Source organism: Ambystoma mexicanum, chromosome 12, assembly GCF_040938575.1.
Source record: "Ambystoma mexicanum isolate Mex_15411 chromosome 12, UKY_AmexF1_1, whole genome shotgun sequence".
Lineage (NCBI taxonomy): Eukaryota > Metazoa > Chordata > Amphibia > Caudata > Ambystomatidae > Ambystoma > Ambystoma mexicanum.
The window spans coordinates 1,166,477,563-1,166,498,821 of NC_090936.1; the positions used below are offsets into that span (position 1 = coordinate 1,166,477,563).

At 44.0% G+C, this 21,259-nt stretch overlaps 1 protein-coding gene across 3 annotated transcripts in view; it reads right to left on the bottom strand.

The window, feature by feature from the left end:
- The window catches only part of SRGAP1 (SLIT-ROBO Rho GTPase activating protein 1), a 640,444-nt gene that overhangs the window by 335,394 nt on the left and 283,791 nt on the right, over positions 1 to 21,259 (bottom strand). For 2 of the 3 annotated variants that reach the window (XR_011281914.1, XM_069629793.1), the window contains exons 2-4: positions 18,400 to 18,595; positions 5,050 to 5,115; positions 2,992 to 3,154 (exon numbers count right to left, since the gene is read on the bottom strand). Coding sequence is in view for 2 of the 3 variants with exons in the window: in XM_069629793.1 (XP_069485894.1) it covers positions 2,992 to 3,154; positions 5,050 to 5,115; positions 18,400 to 18,595 (425 nt within the window). In the remaining variant the exon portion in view is untranslated. The remainder of the gene's footprint in view (positions 1 to 2,991; positions 3,155 to 5,049; positions 5,116 to 18,399; positions 18,596 to 21,259) is intronic. The other variant, XM_069629794.1, reaches the window with a different exon arrangement.

Consider the following 21,259-nt stretch of genomic DNA (forward strand, 5'->3'; position numbering starts at 1 on the left):
ACAGAATTGTCTTTTGATGTTTAATGAAAGTCCTCATTTCCTGGGGCTATTACTCTCTAATGGTATGCCAATGTTATGTTACAACAGTGCAGAGAGACAAGGACTCCATGCTAAATTCTATACCTAAGCTCATGGTCAAATGGTTATTTATATAGGGCTTTTGGCAAAGCGCTGTACATAGAACATATTGATCACAATTATCACCAAACCTAAGTCGATTCTTCTGTATCGACCTCGAAAGGATGAATGGCTGACTTGGCCTTGCTGGGATTCGAACCTGCAACCTACAGATCACACAGATTGCAGCAACGAGCGCTCAACTGGCTGAGCTATCTTATTAGCCAACGACTTTCGTAGGTCGGTAAACTGAGTATCGACTGAAGTATAATACTCACAGTACCTAGATGTTGGACGAACCATGTATGAAGCGCTACATAAAGTTAAATACCTATCTGGATTATCACAGGGACAGGTTTTGCAGAGTTTCTATTTCATTTACAAATGTAACTTTCATTTGTTTGTTTTTGAACAGTGCTTGTGCTTCCTGCAGTGTCAGGTTTTGGATGTTTTAATTGTAGTCTTGAAGATTAGAGAGGCTAGAACACCTGTGATTGGTGTAATGAATCGCACACCCTTGAGCAAAGACTCTGCTGCCACTGACCATTTATAGTAATGTACTCCATTGACTGCAAGGTTGAATGGATGTAAACTGGACCGTGCATACTCATCATACTACACACTGTTTTTATAATTAGAGTGTAAATCAGATTATCAGTGTAAAAATGATCTGCCTCCGCATGATTATTCACTCAGCACAGGAACTCTGACAAATACAATTGTGCAATACTGGTTTGCTTTCACTGGGGGGAAAGCATAATTTGTTACAAAAGATTGATTCCCAATTGCAACTTAGTTTTCCATCTTATTAATTATACAATCCTAAAATGTTAGGAAAATAAATATGCACAGTGCTTCAGTTTGGTCCGTGATTATCAACACAGCAGAAGCTGAATGGAAAGAAACCATTCCCTTTATCACAGTGTGCAGCTTCTTTATTTGAAAGGCATCAGAGACATACTTCTGTTTCAGATGCTTTTGTCCATGGAATGCAATTATATCCATGTAGATAAAAATCAAAAGAAGTGTTCCGGTTTCTGTCAAGTAACCTGACCTTTTCCCTTCCCTCTGCTCTAAACTTGTGTGTAAATGTACACAGGAAAATAATAAAGCTGTCGTATTTACAAGATTTTCATGCGTAAAAAGGTCTAGCACGCACCTTATCTGGTGGCCAGAAATTATGTTCTATTGAGCCAACTAGGTTGGAAACTGTTTCACGATTACCAATATTAGAAGCAGCCAATTCTAACACCACCGGCTGTTGAAGAACGTGTGAGTTACATGCGAAAGATGATGCACAGAATATTAACGTAACCCAAACGATTATTGGTTTCTGTTTCCTTCTTTCTACTGGCGTTGCTTATGTGAGTGTTGATGTACTTGTTTGTGTTATGATGAAAAATTGTTAATAAAAAAATGGATTATTGGTAGGATATTTACAAATCATCTTTTTCACTAAATCGTAGTCCTATAGCGTATATGCTATACCTCAATCATTCAACCATGCGTAATAAAAATAAGTTAATTTGGTCAAACTTCTAAATTGTGACATTATAAATTTGTTATCACACTTTTAAACATTATGCACCTTTTATTATGATTGTGTACGGATCTCACCAACAAGTGAACAGCAGAAAGCTCTGACCATATGCATTAGAAGGCTAACTAGCACAATAGAACATGAAAGTAAATAGGTTTATAGGACAGTGCTTTCAGGCAGACCATCAAGGAAATACAACACTCAGTGGGAGGGAAGTGTGCAACCTGAGTATCTGCAGTCCAAATACAACATCCTCTCCGCTCACCAGAGCCTAGGCAAGGCCTGATAATCTACAGGCAAAACTCCTCCTAAAACCGCAGCAAAGGGCCATCCCTCACTAATACAAGCAGTCACATGCATTATAATTTAGCTTGCTTATGGTATTGTAGGATTGCAGAACACCTGGTCAATAGCACTGATATATTGGGATTAGATCAATAGGATTCTTGAGCCTGTGATGAAGTGCAAGTTGGAAAGGGGTAAAGGTGGATCATTAGAAGGTGTAAAATGCTCACTCACAAAAAGCAATATTAGAGTTCAAAGCACTCTGCCTGCTTCATAAAGCCTTAGAGAGCGGTATTGGGCTATGGCACTCCACCATTGAGATGTATGAGACCCAGGACCCACAACTTGATTGCTACCCAGCAACGCAGTGGATTCTCATGGTAGATTGCTTTGCTACTAGGGCTCTTCTGCCCCATCCCCTACGCCTTGAACCACATAGTCTCAAGATCAGATCACAGGTGAAGACTTACCTGTTACAGCCAGGCTTTGGCGATTGGCCTGCGGTACGTCCATGAGGACTCCTCATTCATGACCTTGACTCTATCCGTCCCCCAACCTTCAAGAGCACTCTGAACCTGGCACTCAGTGGCATCTGGTTCACTACTTGTCTCATGATAATTAAAACCAATAAAACGGGTCTGGTGCACTGTGGCTAGCGTACAATGATTGACAGCATGCAATGACCTTTTACCATTACACTTTAGAAGGAGAAGGATAGCATTAACACATGCACAAGGTATGCTACATAATATACAATGTGTATAGCAGAACATCTGCCATTCACACACCCTCTTGGTGCCAATAACCTCCTGACTTGCACTGGCAGACTGTGAACATAATCCACACTAACTACTAATGCATGCCTACTACCCTTTAAAAGCAATAAGCCATTTGAATCTTTTTCTATATATAGTGACTTTGTGACACCAATCCAACCATCTTAGTTCACGGCAGAAAGGAACCCATCTCCTCTTGAGCACAGGAGGATACATGTTCCTTTAAGGCACATTAGTTCAAGTCCTCTTTCGCTGTTTAATCAGACGCCTTACCTTCTTGAACATTCTGGTGGAGTCCTCGCTGATCTGCATGAAGCGCATGATGACGTTGTTCAAGTAGATGTCGCTCAGAGTCGCGTGGTCCTTGCTTTCCCTTCTGACCTGGTTCAAAAGCAGGTACCAGCAGTTCACCGGCGACAAGAGATTCTGGTCTTTCCTGTGAAGGACAAACGAGCCATGAATACCAATTACCCCGCCACGTTCAATAAGATGAAAGCAATTCTTGAAATGATAGGCTAGTTGTCAAAAATGCATGCAAAAATAGGACGAGTCAAATTCAAAATGTCTTCACACTAAACCAGTGAAAATATGTTTGACACCCAATACGGGGGAGCATGCTCTAACTTTGATCGCATAAGGTAAACAATATGATCGATATCATTACCAAAGTCTTGTATATTGTAGAACAAGGGTTTGCAGTCTGCATCTCCAATTGTTTTAAACTACGCCTCCCATGATCCCTCACCATTGAATTTGCTTGCACAGTTGGATGGGATTTGTAGTCCATACCATTTGGAGAGACAAAGTTGGAAGACCACTGTTGTCGGACATTCTTGTATATCTGTCAAGTAACTCAGTGGTTTAATCCATCCACTGCGGACATCTGTATAAAATAAGGCCACATTTCATATCCCAGCAACTCTATTTAGCCTCTCATCCTTCCAAGGTACATGTAACCAATACCATGGACTTGGTATATTGTTGGATAGAGGCAATTCAGCTTCCAAAGACAGAGACACAAGAGTACTCATGAAACACAATTATTGCAATTTCCATGCCTGTTGCAATACATTTTGTAGAGTTAATCCAAAGTTCTACGATTGGCCAGCATCCAATGGGGTGTTTTATTAAAACACCAAATGTAATATTTACAGCTATTGTAAATTAAATGGTGCAAAGAACTCACCAATTCGGTGAGCACTCAAAAATTCATAATCTCTGATTTTGAATAAAGATGTATGCAGTATGTCATACATGCATGCCTGCCTACATTTGCTAAAGAACAACCCAGAGGATGTCGTCATTGGACACCCTGCCCCCTTTTCACTGAGATTTCGCCACAATCACCACCCACATTCTTTTAAAACAAAAATCAACGTCAAATGACTCCAATCTGAGCGAGATTTACGCTCATGTGCCCATACCTCGATGCGATTGGCTATTAACAGTCTGTTTGCAGCCAATCACATCGAGGTGTGGGAAGAGTTACTGGAAGGGCTGGAAATACCAGAGACTCCATGCTCTCCCCCGAAAGACCTGGAGAAGAGAGTAAAAGCCTGGAGTATTCAGGATAAACCTGGAGACTAGGCAGGTATGCGTGCATGGTGAGGGGTGTAGATAGTGTGTACGATCCGTCTCACAAAGAAATTCAAGACCTAAAATATGTGGAGAAAGTGGCGGATAGTTGGAAACAACGATACAACGATCTCACGGCGATGTTAAATAGGTACCATGTTTTCACATGTTATGAGGAACATTCGTACACATGTGACTGCGGTGCACAACACATTCAATTGCAATGAATTTGAGGAGCAGTGATTGGTTGGTTTTAACATTTTAGGGGGTGCAATACAAAAGCAATTGAGAAAAATAAATATTGTGTCTCTATAAGAGGCAGAAATATGTGTTATTCTGTGTATGTATAGTGTTCAGGTTTCCCAATTTCATGTGTGAGAAAGCCATCCAGTCAATTTTCGAGGATGCTGTTAAACAGTTAAGGGCCCAAAAATGGAACATGACTCAACATGTTGTAAGTGAAAGGCAGCGGAGAGATATGTAGACATGAGGTTTACGATTAAATGAACCAGCAAAGGGCATTTATAGGATCTCTTTGGGTCCAAACAATATCACAGCCTTCATTAATGCCTCTTTCTCCACCGGATTGGATCCCCCATACCTCAGGGAAGCTTGGGTCCTCCCACTTCTAAAAAAAATAAAAAAAATAAAAATACCATCTCTGCCAACTACCGCCTCATTACCACAGTACCCTTCCTCCTCAAGATTCTCAATAGAGCGGCATATATTCAAATACAACGCCATCTCGAGTCTTACCAAATCCTTGGAATGCGACAATCAGGCTTCCGTCCAGGGCACGGTACAGAATCGGCGCTCCTAGACCTGAAAATTCAGAAGGATAAGATCAGAGACAAAGGGAAGCTTCCCATGCTTCTTCTCTTAAACCTATCCGCGGCCTTCGACCTAGTCGATCATAACATACTATGTTACCATCTAACATCCTCAGCCTCCTTCTCCAAGGAAGCAGCCTCCTGGATCGCCTCCTTCCTTGAAGGAAGAGTAATGAAAGTCTTCTCAGAGAATGCGTGCGTGTCGCCTTCCTCTATCAACTGCGGAGTCCCCCAAGGCTTGTGTGTCTCATCCACGTTCTATAACATATTCACAAAGCCCCTTTTTGACCACCTACACTCCCTCGGCATCACCTACACCAATTATGCGGATGACACGCAGATTCTCCTTCCTCTCACCAGCTCCTACCTCAATGATGCTGCTACTCTGAGCTCCACGTACGCCACCATCCAAGCCTGGATGGCCACCCATGGACTGTCTCAACAACGAGAAAACAGAACTTCTCATCACTGGCCCCTCCTGCGTACTAAAAAAATGAGACCTCAAGTACTCAACCTTCAACATTGATGGCTCTGTGATCCCAGTCTCCTCATTCATGAAAACGTTGGCAGTCTATCTCAATGACACTCTATCCACGACCCGCCAAGTCAGCGCCATCTGTTCTGCGGCAGCTTACCCTACTAAACGTATTAATGTTACCAGATCCTACCTCACCACGCACGTACAACTGTGTAACTATCACCCGCGCAGTGGTGGGTGCTAGGCTAGATTACGGCCGTGTACTATTTGCCAGCACCTCATATTGCAATCTAAAGAAACTCCAAACGGTCCAGAACAACGCCTCACGTGCAGCACTCAATATTTCTAGCTCAGAACACATCTCAATGGCCCGCAGAGCAGTTCACTGGCTCCTTATCAGTGAAAGAATCTCATTCAAAACGCTGATTACCCCCAAATGCATCTCCAAATCCGCCCCCTTACCTATCGCAAACAATCACCAAGCCCCAAAAGACCAGGCCCACCAGATCCCCTTACACCAATAGGCTGGTGCAACCCAATTTCAAACGCGCCAAAGCAGGTGGCGCCAGTTTTACAGTCATCGCAGCGAAACAATGGAACTCCCTCCCACATGCTCTTAGAGCAGCAGATTCTTTCTGGGTCTTCCACAAAGCCCTCAAAACATGGCTGTTCAATTAACACTGGATATGTCTGCAACAGTGTTGCCTTGATGTTTTTCTTCGCCTTCGGGCTACATGTAACCGGACTCACAGTGCCCTGATGCCTAAGGGTTTGTCTGCGCGCTATACAAATGAAATAAATAAATACATTGAGCTTTACTAATTTTAAATGCTCGCTACTGTGGAAATGGAAGTGCTAATTAATTGAATGATTTCAACAATGTTTTCATTAAGGTTTTTAAGCTAAAAGTGATGTGATAATTAATTACACACAGTGAGACAGCCGATCTAGGTGAAAACTATTTTCGTCTGTGGCAGACGGGGTCATTTAAATGCGCTGAATAAAATGCACATCTGAGGAAGAGTTCCGCCATTTTGTGTTCGGTGAATGTAAACAATTAAAATGTCGCCAATTCTCTTGCCTCTGCTGCCTGTCAAAGAAACCTTTCCGATAATGTGTATGTTTTATCCGAGTTATTAATGACAGGATTCGTGGTTTGACAGGAAGGTTTTACATTTCAAGGAATGGCATTTGGGGGCGTCAATAATTAAGTTTTAGGAAACTTGCTACATTCAGAGTGAAAGGTTTGAATGGGTCTTACAAATATGGAATTTTAAAATCGGTGGAAATTTCACAAGCCATCCCAGTTGTGTTAGACGTTTTCATTATTAAACAATCTGTGGCTTGCCAGATTCCATTATAATTGATAAAGAAAATGGCAGGTACGATTTGGGAAAGGATCATTGTAACCCTATGGGCTTCATCACGACTTGGGCGGTAACGGTATTAGAGCGGGTGGTATTAGCCCTACCGCCAAACTCCCCGGCGCTAATAGCGCCGGATCACGAGTTCGGCGGTAATGTAACTCCCCATTCCCCACTGAGCCCATTCGGGAATGCCCCATCCCCCATTGGGCTCAATGGGGAATCTTCGCGCTAATACCGCCGGCGGATTTCCCGCCGAAGCCCTGACCCTTAAATCCGGCGGTAATAGCGCTACCGCCGGATTTAAGGGTTACCGCCGAAGTCGTGATGAGGCCCTATGTCTGGTAACGGGAAGCGCGTGCGCTCTGAAGTTTGCAATGACTGAAGGAACTGAACACGCCGGGCGAAGCTCTGATGGCAACCAGAGCAGCCATATTGGGGGAAGTCAGTTTCATAGACCTCAAGGGGACATTTCTGTTCCCCACCCCACTTGCCACGCCGTAGCGCAGTGTTCAGTTAACAGGGATTTGAAGGTCTCGTCTGAGGTGAGAGACTTTTTTTAAAATCTGTCGTGCTGTGTATGGGTGGCCTTATTTCTAAAGGGAGGCCCCCAGAAGGTGTTTTTTTGAGATCCTGTTCCAATATCGGCTCAACTGTCACATCTCCCGTTGTGGCTGATGAATATCACACCTGAAGTGTCTTGCCTCAACCAGATGGCTGTCCTCAATGCGACAACAGAAGGATTTTAAAGTGCTGATTTTTCATTATTTATTTCTTATTTCCTTGTGTTTTGAATTTAGCTGTCCTGAAAGTGAACGCTCCATGCACACATGGTTTACTTAGTGCGTAATAGTTTATTAGGCGTGGATAGGCCGCTGTGCCATGCTGGCTGCGCCCAACAAGTCACGCCTAATACGGACCTGCGGCCAAAGTGTTGCGCCAAAATGGCCGGTGCCAAAACCGCTGTGCGATAAGAGGGCCTAACGCCACTAACACCTCAAAGGCACGTCTCCCTCAAAGCAAACCCCGGCCCCCTCCTCGCCCCTGTGCCCCCATCCCACATTATTTCCAGCACTGGCGCTGGGACATGGAAGGTTGTGGTTCGAGCCCATCCCGAGATGGCAACATTTTGGCGTTATGATGTTTATATAGTTTATAATTGTTGGCAGATTAAGTTGTCCCCCTCCCTTTGCCCAAAAGTGGGACAGGGTTTCTAAAAAAAGACATTTTAAAACTCGGTACAGGGGGAAGAAAAGGCACAATTCCGAGACAGTCCCTGCAAAGCCGAGATGTCGGGTCCCCCTGTTCCAAATGCATATTTGAATTAATTTTTTGTTTTGGCGATTAGGTGGTGATTTAAGTGCTGCCCATATAACACAAATATTTTGAAGCTTAGATATGTGCGAGATGATATGCCAGGAGGGGTCACACTGCCCATGGGGGTGTTTGGCTTTATACACACTTATTGATTGCCCATGGCCATGGCAGTCCCTGCGGCTGTTCCCACCCACTAACTGCCCCACCCAGCCTAAAGCACTTCTCCCATTGGGTAACTCCTTGCGCTAGCTCTCTGCCTTTATGCAGATGCAGTGTTACTTCTAAGCAGTCTTATAAAAGGTAATGGCTCAGCAGCCGCTTGAGACCAGCGCCTGCTGCAATAGAAATGTATTAGCCAAGTATGCCTTCAGCAACTATGAATGCCTTTGCCTTTGTTCCTTGCACTGAATTCCTGTTAAAACCAATCATTGTCGAAGCCAATGATTCAGTCTATTGAATAGAAATTAGAAAGGCACTCACACAATATGCCCACGTATACACACACCATGTGCCAGCTGATGCCAACTTATGTCCAGGTGCTGTCATTAGGGCTGTGCCTGGAAAATGTATTTCCCATGGATACAGAAAAGCCAAATGCTTTGCCAATGCATCTTATACGATTGTAGCACAGCCCCTCACAGAAATGTGGTACTTGCCCAACACACTCTCTACTAAGCAGGTATGCTAATATACATTGTTGAGACACTTAAGACCTTGTCCAGACAGAGCGCTAAAGGCTACAACCATAATGGGACCAGTTGAATGGGGGACAGGTGTGGTCACACATTCAGCTGGATGGCCCACCTACACCTTCCCAGGCACCCACAGCGCTCTACTCATAGGCTTCACTAGGGGTAGAAAGGAAATGCGCCCTCTGGTTCTTTCTTTGGAGGACGGGAAACCACACCATTGATCTCAGGCCAAAGGTGGCAAGATCTATTTAATGCATTTACCTATTGTACTCGAGAATTCCATCAGCCAGGCCCGCCCAAAGGTAGAATGCTGTCCTATACTAAGCCCACCAGAAGGTGCACCCCAACGACCAGTCTGCCGCCACAGCAATGAGACACCTAAGAAAATCGACACCGCAGACAAAATCCTTCCGAGTCGAAGGTATGTATAATCTGCACCACATCTGTGGGCACATGCCGCAGGCACGGCCTCCATCCCTGCACTCTAGAATGCAGCAATGGCTACGACAATTGCCATCTAGCAGCTCGCATAGCCATCTGCACTGAAACTCCTTACGTGCCTCAACACCCCAGGCTTTAGTATACAGCGACAACCTACGTAAACATTTGGTCTAGCTGGACACACATCGAGATTCCTGTACTAGCACTATCTTAAACAGCCCACATGCCTGACCTCCTCGAGATTCCTGTACTAGCACTATCTTAAACAGCCCACATGCCTGACCTCCTCGAGATTCCTGTACTAGCACTATCTTAAACAGCCCACATGCCTGACCTCCTCGAGATTCCTGTACTAGCACTATCTTAAACAGCCCACATGCCTGACCTCCTCGAGATTCCTGTACTAGCACTATCTTAAACAGCCCACATGCCTGACCTCCTCGAGATTCCTGTACTAGCACTATCTTAAACAGCCCACATGCCTGACCTCCTCGAGATTCCTGTACTAGCACTATCTTAAACAGCCCACATGCCTGACCTCCTCGAGATTCCTGTACTAGCACCATCTTAAACAGCCCACATGCCTGACCTCCTCGAGATTCCTGTACTAGCACCATCTTAAACAGCCCACATGCCTGACCTCCTCGAGATTCCTGTACTAGCACCATCTTAAACAGCCCACATGCCTGACCTCCTCGAGATTCCTGTACTAGCACCATCTTAAACAGCCCACATGCCTGACCTCCTCGAGATTCCTGTACTAGCACCATCTTAAACAGCCCACATGCCTGACCTCCTCGAGATTCCTGTACTAGCACTATCTTAAACAGCCCACATGCCTGACCTCCTCGAGATTCCTGTACTAGCACTATCTTAAACAGCCCACATGCCTGACCTCCTCGAGATTCCTGTACTAGCACTATCTTAAACAGCCCACATGCCTGACCTCCTCGAGATTCCTGTACTAGCACTATCTTAAACAGCCCACATGCCTGACCTCCTCGAGATTCCTGTACTAGCACTATCTTAAACAGCCCACATGCCTGACCTCCGGGTTGCGTACTAGGGCCCAGCCAGCCCCCTAAGTCCTATCCCGGCAGTAGGATTTCAGGATTGGTAATGATACCTATGGCAATTATGATTTCGCCCACACTTTTGATTTAAAATAAACACAGGGTGTTTTAGTGGTTCGTTTTTCAAATGCTTTGGTCTATGTTGGGAATTCAGACAGAAAAATTGGAATGCTTTGGGGAATTTGGGATTTCAGACCCCCCTTACTGAAAGGCCTGTGTTGGGAAAGCTGGATAGAAAGGTTGAACTGATTTGAGAACAAAGACGCCCCTCTCCCTTAACAAAGTCGGGACCAGCAGGATAACAAGGATTACCTAATTAAATTATAAGTTATCATTTTCAGCAGACACTGGGAAGTGAGCTTTGTTAACAAAATTCACTGCGTAGTGTTCTGTCAAATGGGGAATTAATTAAATTAATATTTTTGTTTAAATAGGCTAAGGATCGACTCAGTTTTGCCCCCCTCCCCACCCACTATAAAGGGAAAGGATTCAAGGCAACCAGACTCCCCTGCATTTTGGTATCCCAGGGCTCAGTTCTACTTACATAGCAAGCCTCTATTTAAGGTTCAGGAAAGCAAGCTGCATTCAGAACACTATGGAAAGATAGGGCAGGGGTCTGGTCACTCCACTCTCAAAGATGGCCTTCCGCTCTCCACAATAGGACCCAGTCAGCTTTGAGGCCTTCCTAGAGATAGACAGCTCCATCCAGATGCACTCTCAGCAAGCTCCTCTGTTGTCTCCTTACAGCTGTCAGATGGTCAGTTTCAGCAGCCTTCCTGATGGTCTGTTTCCGGTCTGTCAAGCTTTTTTCGTCTGTCCTAGTGCAGTCCCCCTTATATAGCAGCGATGATACCACCAATTTTACAATCTTGGGGAAGTACCCTGCAATAATCCTTGCCACTAGGATTGGACAGTTACCCTGATTTCTCCTCCCAAACCCAGCCTCCAAGTCAGGATTGGGATAGGGGTCTGGAGCAACATATGGCAATTCCCATTTTTAATCGTCCTTTGTTCTCCTTTCAACTTTTTGGCAAAAACTAGTCATGTATCACAACATCATAATTTTACTAGAAACTGCCATACTAAACATATTTTCTGATTCAGCTACTCATGGAGAATTAGATAAGCCACCCACCAAATCCGTACCATGTAACACGGCCATGTGGCACCTATCTGCCATTTCCATAAAAAGCACAACAGTTTTGAATATGTAAATTATTAAGCATATCCCTAATTTCATTTTCCACCCGCTCACCAACTCTCACATTTAGAACATGTTCAGATCAGCCAGAAACCTAGTTTCATTGGCCGTTACAGTTCCCCGAGTCACAGGTAGATGAATTTGATATCCCAAAAATCGCCTGGAAATAACATAAGAAAATGGTACACAAATGAAATCCATCCGCCTTATGATGGCTGAGAAAAAGGCCTAAATGATAATAGTCCTTTTAATTAATTGTGAATCTTCATGTGAAACAAATGGCCCTTCTCCTGCCGTCCGGCCATTTGTTTTCACTGGGTCAGCCTGTACCCAGATTTTTTTTTTATCAGTGTCCTTTGTGTTGGAAACTTGCTCTTTGAAGTTGGTGCCCCATTTTCACACGTTAGTCATGCTCCAGCGAAGAGTAACTTTTCTTGAAGCCAGTGCTTTGAGAGCAAGCAGGTCTGGAGAACACTGAATGTTGACACCTTTAGAAGGGCTTTTTATTGCAATTGGTAATGAAATGGGCGATGTGACTTCCAGGCTGGGAGTGGGAGATGTCCTTGTGAGAGTTTGCCCACAGCCAGCAAAAGGGTCTGCCTAGGGCGGACTTGTTTTCATGAAGACAAAGCGGCTCTTCAACTGTCACTGGAGGTTTGTGGGTGAAACATAATATACATTGCTTTTTGTCAACCCGCACATCATGTATTGTTTTCCTGACATTTTTCTGAGAGCAGTGATACTTGTTCACTTTTCAATACTGCTTTTATTTCCACACACCTGTGCAAGCAGTTTTTTGTCAATGTTTAAAAATCCTGTTTTCTATGTGACGGGGATCTTTGATTCCTCTTTCTTTTGTAAATTAAAATGCTGCTTATCCATTGATAATGACAGGTAGGGCCATTTCCACATGGCTCTTTAATTTTACTTGATAAACAAAAACAAAGGCCAGGCCGTTTTTGTTTCAGTGTTTAAAATCATGCTTTTCCTGTTGAAGGGACTTCTGTTTGGGGCCTTTAAATGCAACCCACAGTTTCACAGGCAAACAGATTTCAGAACAGTTACATGCGTACGAACAAGCAGGAAGAAAGTAAAATAAAACACAAGAAGCTAATGCTCCCTTGTTCTGTAAGCTTAACATCAGCACATTACTTCTTCTTTCAATGGGGAGTGGGCACAACCCATAACGCCTCCATACAATTCACTTCCGTTGCCCTCCCATCTACACTAACAACGTTAGATCCTCTTTTTTGTAGGTAACTGTGATTTTGAAAACCAAATGGGGTAATTGATTTTAAGGGAGTTTGTCGCCATTTCATTTTTGTTTCTTGTGAAAATCTCAAATCCGAGCCATCAGCTCTAGAATGCTAGCAGCAGTGGTCGAAGTGAGTGGGAGTGGAGATCCATATTATTGTTTTCGAATTTTTGCAGTCGACATTATGACTGCACACCGCAAAGCACTGACCTTATTATCACCTGCACACAGTGGTGTATTTAGGCTTTCTACGGCACATGGTCCACCTAAGTACATGCATCCCACTTTATTCCCCCCACTTTATTCCACCTCTGCCAGACGCTGCACCATCACCAGATTCAGCCCCTTCTACAAACTCTGTCCGCGCTGTCCAGGCTATAAACGCAGGCCACTATTTTTTCCACCATTTTTGCTCCATAACATTACAAGGACATTATTAAGGTTGCAGGCATTAGAAAGTTGTTGCTTCCTCTTTATTAATTGAAGCCTGTCATCTTCTATGTTATGTTAGTACAAAGATTGTTTTTCGATACCTGCGGCCCACGATTTGGAGAAGGCAGTGTGTTCTACAGTTGAGTGCACTAGAGGTAATTGTTACGGCTAATTGTCTACTTTTGGTTAAGTCCAAAAACAATCTTAAGCGGTCTGCCAACTGGACACAAGTGAGAGAAGGTTGGAATGAGGAATTTTGGTTTCAATGCGAATATCTGGTTTCTCTTACAAATTGCCTGCTGTCACTCTATGAGAAGCACCTAGACTGGTCTGTAATGTTAATGCCACTACATTTCTACATCCGGTCCTGTCAAATGGTGAAGTAACATGTAAAATATGTGCAAGTGGTACAAGCACATCGTATAAACATGTTGAATAAAAATAACTCAACCCCTTCTCATGGTTACACCTGGGGTGTTAGGGGGCAACATGGAAATAAGGCAAGTTACCTGCTGCAGCCAATGTACCTCCAATCCCTTGGGCTGGAACGCCATTAAAATATATCAAAATCACAAGTGAAATTTGTAAACTCTGCCCGGGCATAAACATCTCAGTAGAGTAAAGGCAGGTGGAGAAGGTTCTTGGAATCTGTGGCTGTGCATTCTCATGGTGGAGTAATGGATAAGGGTGACCCTGAACATTCATGTGTGGGAAGCAACAGCATTACTCGTAGCTGCACAATGCAGGCATCTTTCAGAACAATGAAGTGGTACACACTGTTTACATCATTGCTGTTTGTGCAATTGTTCAAAATACTCAACATTCCAAGAGTAAAATTGAGTAATGGATCGGGTGTTCCAGCACAATATGACCTTTGTGGGTGCAATTTAGGGTATGGGTTTTCCAGCTTGTGTTACAGATCATTTAAAATGTTTGTAGAGTTGGTTGGACTGTACAATACATAGGAACATTTTGAGATGTGTGGGTATAGATATAGATGTCTTGCTGTCATTCGAAGTACTGTTTCACAGTAAAAGTCCTACCTTGTATTTAAAATGTAATTAATGTAAAGATTACTTAAAAGCATCACAGTTATGCATTGTGTGACATACTTGGCAGTTGGTTCTCCTGCGTGTAGCAGAATGTCATCAAAGACACATGATAAACCCAGCAATGCCATGTGCCTGCTTAGCACGGAGCAGCTTCTGTAAAGATGGCTGAATGGATATCTTTACGGGCCACCTTTACAGCTGTGAAACAGTGTGTACCTTTGGCACACAGTTTTTGTTCTCACTCTTCTATGGCTCTGGGTTTCCTTTCACAGGTTTTTTGATGTACTTGCGCATTCAGATTTACTCTTTGCCATTTTTACTTCTCTGTGATCTATTTCATGCTTGCACCTTTTGGGCTGCCACAAACCTCTGAAATGTGGGGAGGGAAATTAGTGCTTGCTTCTGAATATCATTTTAGCGTCAATACAGAACTCTCTGCTTGACTTAAGCATAGGCACACGTTTAATATCGTAAAATGATGCATCATTTATAAACTTTACTTTGCTGAAGGGGAAAACCCCAATTTCTGCAGCTGTTTAAACAATGCATGTTGTGTATTGGAATATAAAAGTGATTGCTTAACACAGTGCATGTGCGTTTTGATTAGGAGAACTCCAAAGATAACGTGAAGTGGCACCAATATAAGCAATGAGATTTTTTTGCTGTTTTGCATAATAAAGAGCATTTTGGGAAGTTAATATGTAGACCTTTAGATGGCACAGGCATTCAACCCAACAATCTCCCACTCCAATAACCTTTAGAGCTTGACGTTTTGTCGATCAGCTAAGCAAGAAAGTCTGGCAAGTTAGAAGTAAACATCGGTAGTCAGCCTGCAAGACAGAGGTTCAAATCCCATCGGGGCTGACTCAGCCCTTCATACTTCAGAGCTCGATACATTGAGAATGATTAACTTGGGCAATAAATGCACCTACTGGCACAGTAGTTAGAAGCTGGAGGAATCGGTCATGATAACTTTACGATTATCTTAGGAGCACAGTGAGGAACGAATGCAAACTACACGCATACCAGAGACGTCATTTCACCAAAATGCCAGGTGTAGCAGAAGTGACATCATACGACCCTTGCCCCCTGATGACATCACAGGAAGTGATGTAATTTGACCCACCCCCAAATGACATCACAGGAAGTGATGGCAAATGACCTTCAGATTTTTTAGATTGTATCTAGCACCCGTGTTTCTAGGTGCTCTCATTTCACCCAGATATAAGAACCGAGGCACAGAGGGAACATGATTTGTCCACGATTACACATTTGGGGAATGCCATTTTCAAGATTCGACGTGCGGTCTATATGTAAAACATACATAATGCAGTATTTCTAACAGGGTAACCGAAATCTGTAACGCAGGCTACAGCTAGTGTATGAAACATCGATAGATCAATGGACACAGCAGTATGTGTTATCTGTGGCGTTGCTGTGTTAAACAAGCCAAAAAAGCACTGACCGGTGGAGGCGTGCGCTGCTGTTTAACCAGGAGAAAAATGCTGCCTGAGCAAGGCCTGAAAATTAAATCATTGACCAGGATTTAGTACCAACAAATGTATATATGATTCAGCTACCACTACGATAGAAGAAACCTATTAGACTGGTCTGCGTGCATACAGGGGAGTGCAGCTGATAATGTTATCTTTGCAGGAGTATAATACCTACCCATGACCCCCGCATAGTGTTTTTTATTTTAGCATAATATTGAGTGTCAGAGGACTTTATTAAAAAAAACACCATTTAATGTAATATCATTGCTGCAAATAAATTCACATCACAGTTATTTAAAATTGAAAACACCCATGAGTTGCTTCTCACTCATGTGTGCACTGCACACTACCCCTTTGTCAGACCCAGTACATTTCCATGCTGGCTCCACCAACATATGCTAGCATTCCCATATAAGCACATACTCATGTTCGCTTTAAGGCGTTTTTCTATAGTATCATTACTGGCAATGGGCACAGAAATGGCTCTGCCAATATATTCCAGTACTCCTATGCAAGTACATACTCCCGTTAAAAGTGACATGGCACAATAGGAAAACCTGTCAACTGGTTCCAATGTAAGCCAGTCCAGACCCATAAGAACACTTATCTTGCTTTATTCATCATAGATGCTCAGTTAATAAAATGTCATGCTACAGTGAAGAACATACAGGGCGCTACGCCAAAACATCACTCTAGCCAGGTAACACTACTTATCATGCTTGCTTTTTTAAAGATGCCGAGTAATGAATGTCATGCCACAGTAAGCAGTGGCTAGACAGACTGCACCAAAATGCCACTCTTGCCAGGGAATGGCACACATGAACTTGCCTTTGCCTAAAAATACCAGTAAAACATGCAAAGTCAATAAAGAATGTGGCAAAAATGCTCCATTGATCCCCAGTCTCGCAGGGCCTTACACACACATGCATCCCCTTTCACCCACCAGTCACTCACCCATACATCTCCTCTTGCACTCGCTCACACTGGATTCACCACACAGGCACACACCAAACCCCACCCTGAACCTTCAAATGCACGCTACCACATGTATGCTCATTCACCCACCAGTCACTCACTCACACCTTCTCTTACATGGACTCATTGCATTCTCTAAACAGGCACACATCCACCCACCGACCCAGAACATTAAAAAACACGCCATCACATTCATACCCATTCACCCACCAGTCACTCAATCATACACCTTTTCCTACCCCACCCCTTGTATTTTCTACACAGGTAGCGCACACAGACAAAGGCCACACACCCAGAACATTCAAAAACACATATCATATCACTTCTCATTCACCCACCAGTAACTCACACCTCTTACATCCACTCATTGCATTCTCTACAAAGGCACCCACCCACTCAGAACATTCAAAAACACACATCACATCAGTTCTCATTCACCCACTATTCACATACACACATCTGGGATGCACTTCACACATGCAAAACACCCATTATATTACAAAATTACCTTTTTCTTGCAGCTTCGGTCCTTCCAGGCCCCCTTGGCTCCTCTGTGATGCTCACAAACAAGAACCAGGGAGCTGCTAGGAAGCCAAGGGAGAAGGGGTTGGAGCTGAACATGGCATGTGACATGTGCCATGTGCCACATGTCACGGTCAGCTCCAATCCCTACTGACTGCCTCCCCGGCTCAGCCTTCACCCTTATGGGTGAGGGCTGGGCCAGGGACCCACCAGATCTGGTGTAGTGGGTCTCCCTGCCCCACAGGCTGGTCTGTCATACCAGGAGCACCCGTTTTTTGGGGGCAAAAAAAATGTAAAGTATTAACTTTTTTTAAAATTTAAAGTTGGGTTTGCAAGGGAATCCCAGGGGTTGCAACTGTGACCCCCACGGGTCGCACTTGCGACCCCTGGGGTCCTCCAAATGACGTCCCTGATGCATACTAGAAAGCAATGATGGATGGAGAGTGAGTAGCAGCAGCAAGTTCACAAATTACTTGTTAGATACTAGAACCAAGACAAGAAAAATCACAGTGAGAAAAGTGTGTGTCGTCTTTGCCAGGTGCCACTGCAAACGATTACATACAGCTCACATTTCCCAGTGCCACCCTTGAGAAAGCAATCCAGTCCCATGTTTTCCTTAGATGTCTGTGACTTGTAGTTGTGTCGCTTTCATTTTAAATGTAGCACTACAAATCCCAGAATTCGAAGGGGAGAAAATGGGACTGGATGGCTTTCTCACGCATTGGAACTGGGAAACCTGAGGGCGCTGGTTAATGAACTTGCCAGGCAACCGGAATGTGTTGACAAGTTCAAAGACCTCACCTGCTTTCAATATCTTGCGTGGTGCTGCCATCATTCGCCTCCCTAGAGTAAAGCAGCATTGCAAGCAAATATTTACCTGCTAAGCTCTGTCTCCACCTGATCACATTATTGCAGCTCTCGACCGGTGAAGCAGTACACACCCATGAACAAACATGTTTGTGGCTGAGAACTGCTTACTTGTATTGCTGGTGGTCCTTTGTGCTTCGTGTTTTTGCCATGAATCTCTCCGCCAGTTTTTCGAGGTTCCGCGAATATTCAGTCTCAATTTCAGCCTTTTTCCGGAAGAAATCCTGGAGGTCCTGCAGGAGCTGCACGCGCATCTCGGTCTGTTGCTCCAGGCATTTCTGCTGCTCCACCACCTGGGCTCTGATCTCTGAAGGGGGCAAAGGGGTAACATTTTAGTGTCACTGGGAACACACCTCATCACACTATGAATTGCAAAACAACTTATTACCTTAAACAATACTGTGCAAAACAACAAGCGGTCCCGTTGCCACGAGTAATTGCAAAACACCCTTTCAAACCCAACCTAGATTTGGGCACACACAGTGGCAAAGCCAGGTGCAATACGCTGGCTGCCTAATAGGTGCAAAACCAGCAGGTCTCCCCAAAATCTTTAAAGGGCAAATTATTAGGTTTGTACAGTCACCAGGGGAATTGGGTCGGAACAAGACAGCTGTGCTCCGGCAAAAACTGTCTTGTCGGAGCGCTGTTCCATGTAGACACGAGGCATGAACGCCCCCCAAGTTGAGGAAGCTCTCTGCCCCTGACTGCCATGCAGGGCTCAAGTGGAGGGTACTGTGATGTATCAGAGATGATTCCCTCAGAAATCCTGGCCTGGGACCCTTCTCATGTGGCATGGGAAAGGCAGACCATGACGCTGGGGGTGGTGTTCTGCGGGAGGATCACATGAGATTGGAGGGGGACAGGAGGAATGGGAAACCACCTTGTACAACTTTACCCGAGACACCAAACTTCGAATGGCCTATTGCAAAATAGAAGAAATCGGAAAAACAGATTTTTGCATCAGGAACTTCAAATCCCATAATTCCCGAAGTGCTGGGATGAAGAAGAGGGCTGAAGAGGAACACAACTGCAAACTGCAGCTTATTTGGATATGACACACACTTGAGGGAGACTGGGAGGATTAAAAGGCCCCCTCCGGTGCAAGCCATTAGCGAGAAGAAGCAGAGCAGCAGTCCCAGTTGGAGGATTTGTGAACTCTATCCACGTTGCAGCAGAAGCAGATACTGAAGGAGGAAGAAGAGGCTGGGACTACTATCGAGTAGCAAGCAGTAGCCGGTCCTGCAGAGGGTGTTTGCCTCCAGAAGCCCTAATTGAAGAGGTCATGCAGCGGGAAGCGTGAGAGAGGGAAGCTTGCCCCCTGGAGAACAGTTTTGCAGAGGCTGAGCACAGGGAAGCGAAAGTTTGAAAGATTTTCTTTCCCCAAAGCTAACTATGGTGGCAGGTGAGCACCAGAGAGCCTACAGAGCAAAGGAAGCTCAGTGTGTAAGTAGTGTGGGCAGCGGCAGGCTGAAACAAGCAGATTGCCGGATCGTGAGGAGCCGCTGAAGAGAAGGACATGTGAGCAGCGAGGGAAATGGACGTGCAAGCCTTACCCGGGGAGTTCAACAAGTGATTGAAATACCAGAGCGCTCTGTGACCGGTTGCGTGCTCGATGCAGGTGCTTTTATATTGGAAAGCAGTTGCGTATGTCTGTGTGAACAGAGGTTTGAAAATCACGAAAGTGTACTAAAGAGAACCAATGTGAATCTTGCCTTGCATTAGAAATTGCTAAAAGCTTGATGTTGTAAAGTAAGAAGCACTATGAAGTTCTTATAAACTGACCTTAACCACAGAGGCACTTATTGTTTTTGAACTACTGTTCGGGCAGGAGAGTATACCCGAACAGCGAACTTTGAAGTAGTAGGCCTCGCATGGGAATAAAACAGGTGGAAGTAGATCAAGTGCTGAGAAGTGGTGTTGACCAATTATATTGACACACTTTCATTGCTGAAGCAAGAACTGTACATAAAACTGCTGCAGAAGTGTTCTATATCCTCAAAACTAAAATGTTGTTGCAGAAGCATCCTGACAAAGACAATTCATGTTAATACTGTTGACCTAAGAAAATATTCTTGGTTTATGTGAAGAAGATTGTTTTTGAGTTTTATTATTACAAGTGGAAAAGAAAGAAATTTAGTTGAACAATTCCAAAGTGTTGGAACTTTGTGTTGTCAAATTGGATCCACAAGAACGGTGTTGGAACTTTTGTTACAGAACAGGATTTCCTTTTTGCTTTTCGAACTGTGGAACAGAATCCTGTTTGAATCTGGGGAAGGGAAATTCACCCAGATTATAAGGAGAGACTATTATCATGTGGACTTAAATGTTACATGTTTGTTGCCTTTGAACTGCCATGCATTACCTTTTTGATCTACCATATGTATAAGTGTGAGGGACATATACCTTTTGTGAAGAGTGTTTTCTTTAGTTTATTTTAGGCAGGGAAATCCTCTTCAGGGTAGGGATAGTGAGGCTTTTATCCAACCTTTTGAGTTAATAAAATGCCATCTTTTGAAAAACCTTCACAAAGTTGTCCGCCACAGATTTCTGGCCCCTCACGGTACACCCTGGTGGACAGCATCCACCCATTTCTTTTAGAGGCCGGATGCCATCCCCCTGTGTTTTTTAAAGGAATTTAAGAAAAATGTGCTGGCAGTGCTGCAGCCGGGCTTTGGACACTGGTCGTTCGGCTGTTAGGCTGACTTAGCCACGAGGCTACAGCAAACATTTAGCAGCAGCTAAGGAAATGTTTCATATTTACATTCTACCAAAAAACATGTTTTGTTACAGATATTTAAATATAAACGGTGCATCCCTTTTATACTTGGCCAGCAATGCTATTAAAACATATTTTAGACAAATGCTTATTTGCCTGTGCACTTTTTTAATTTGGGATAGACAAATTGAATACAATTGGAATATTTCAATCATGACATCTGTCTGAGTCCCCCCACTTTATTTTTTAGGACTT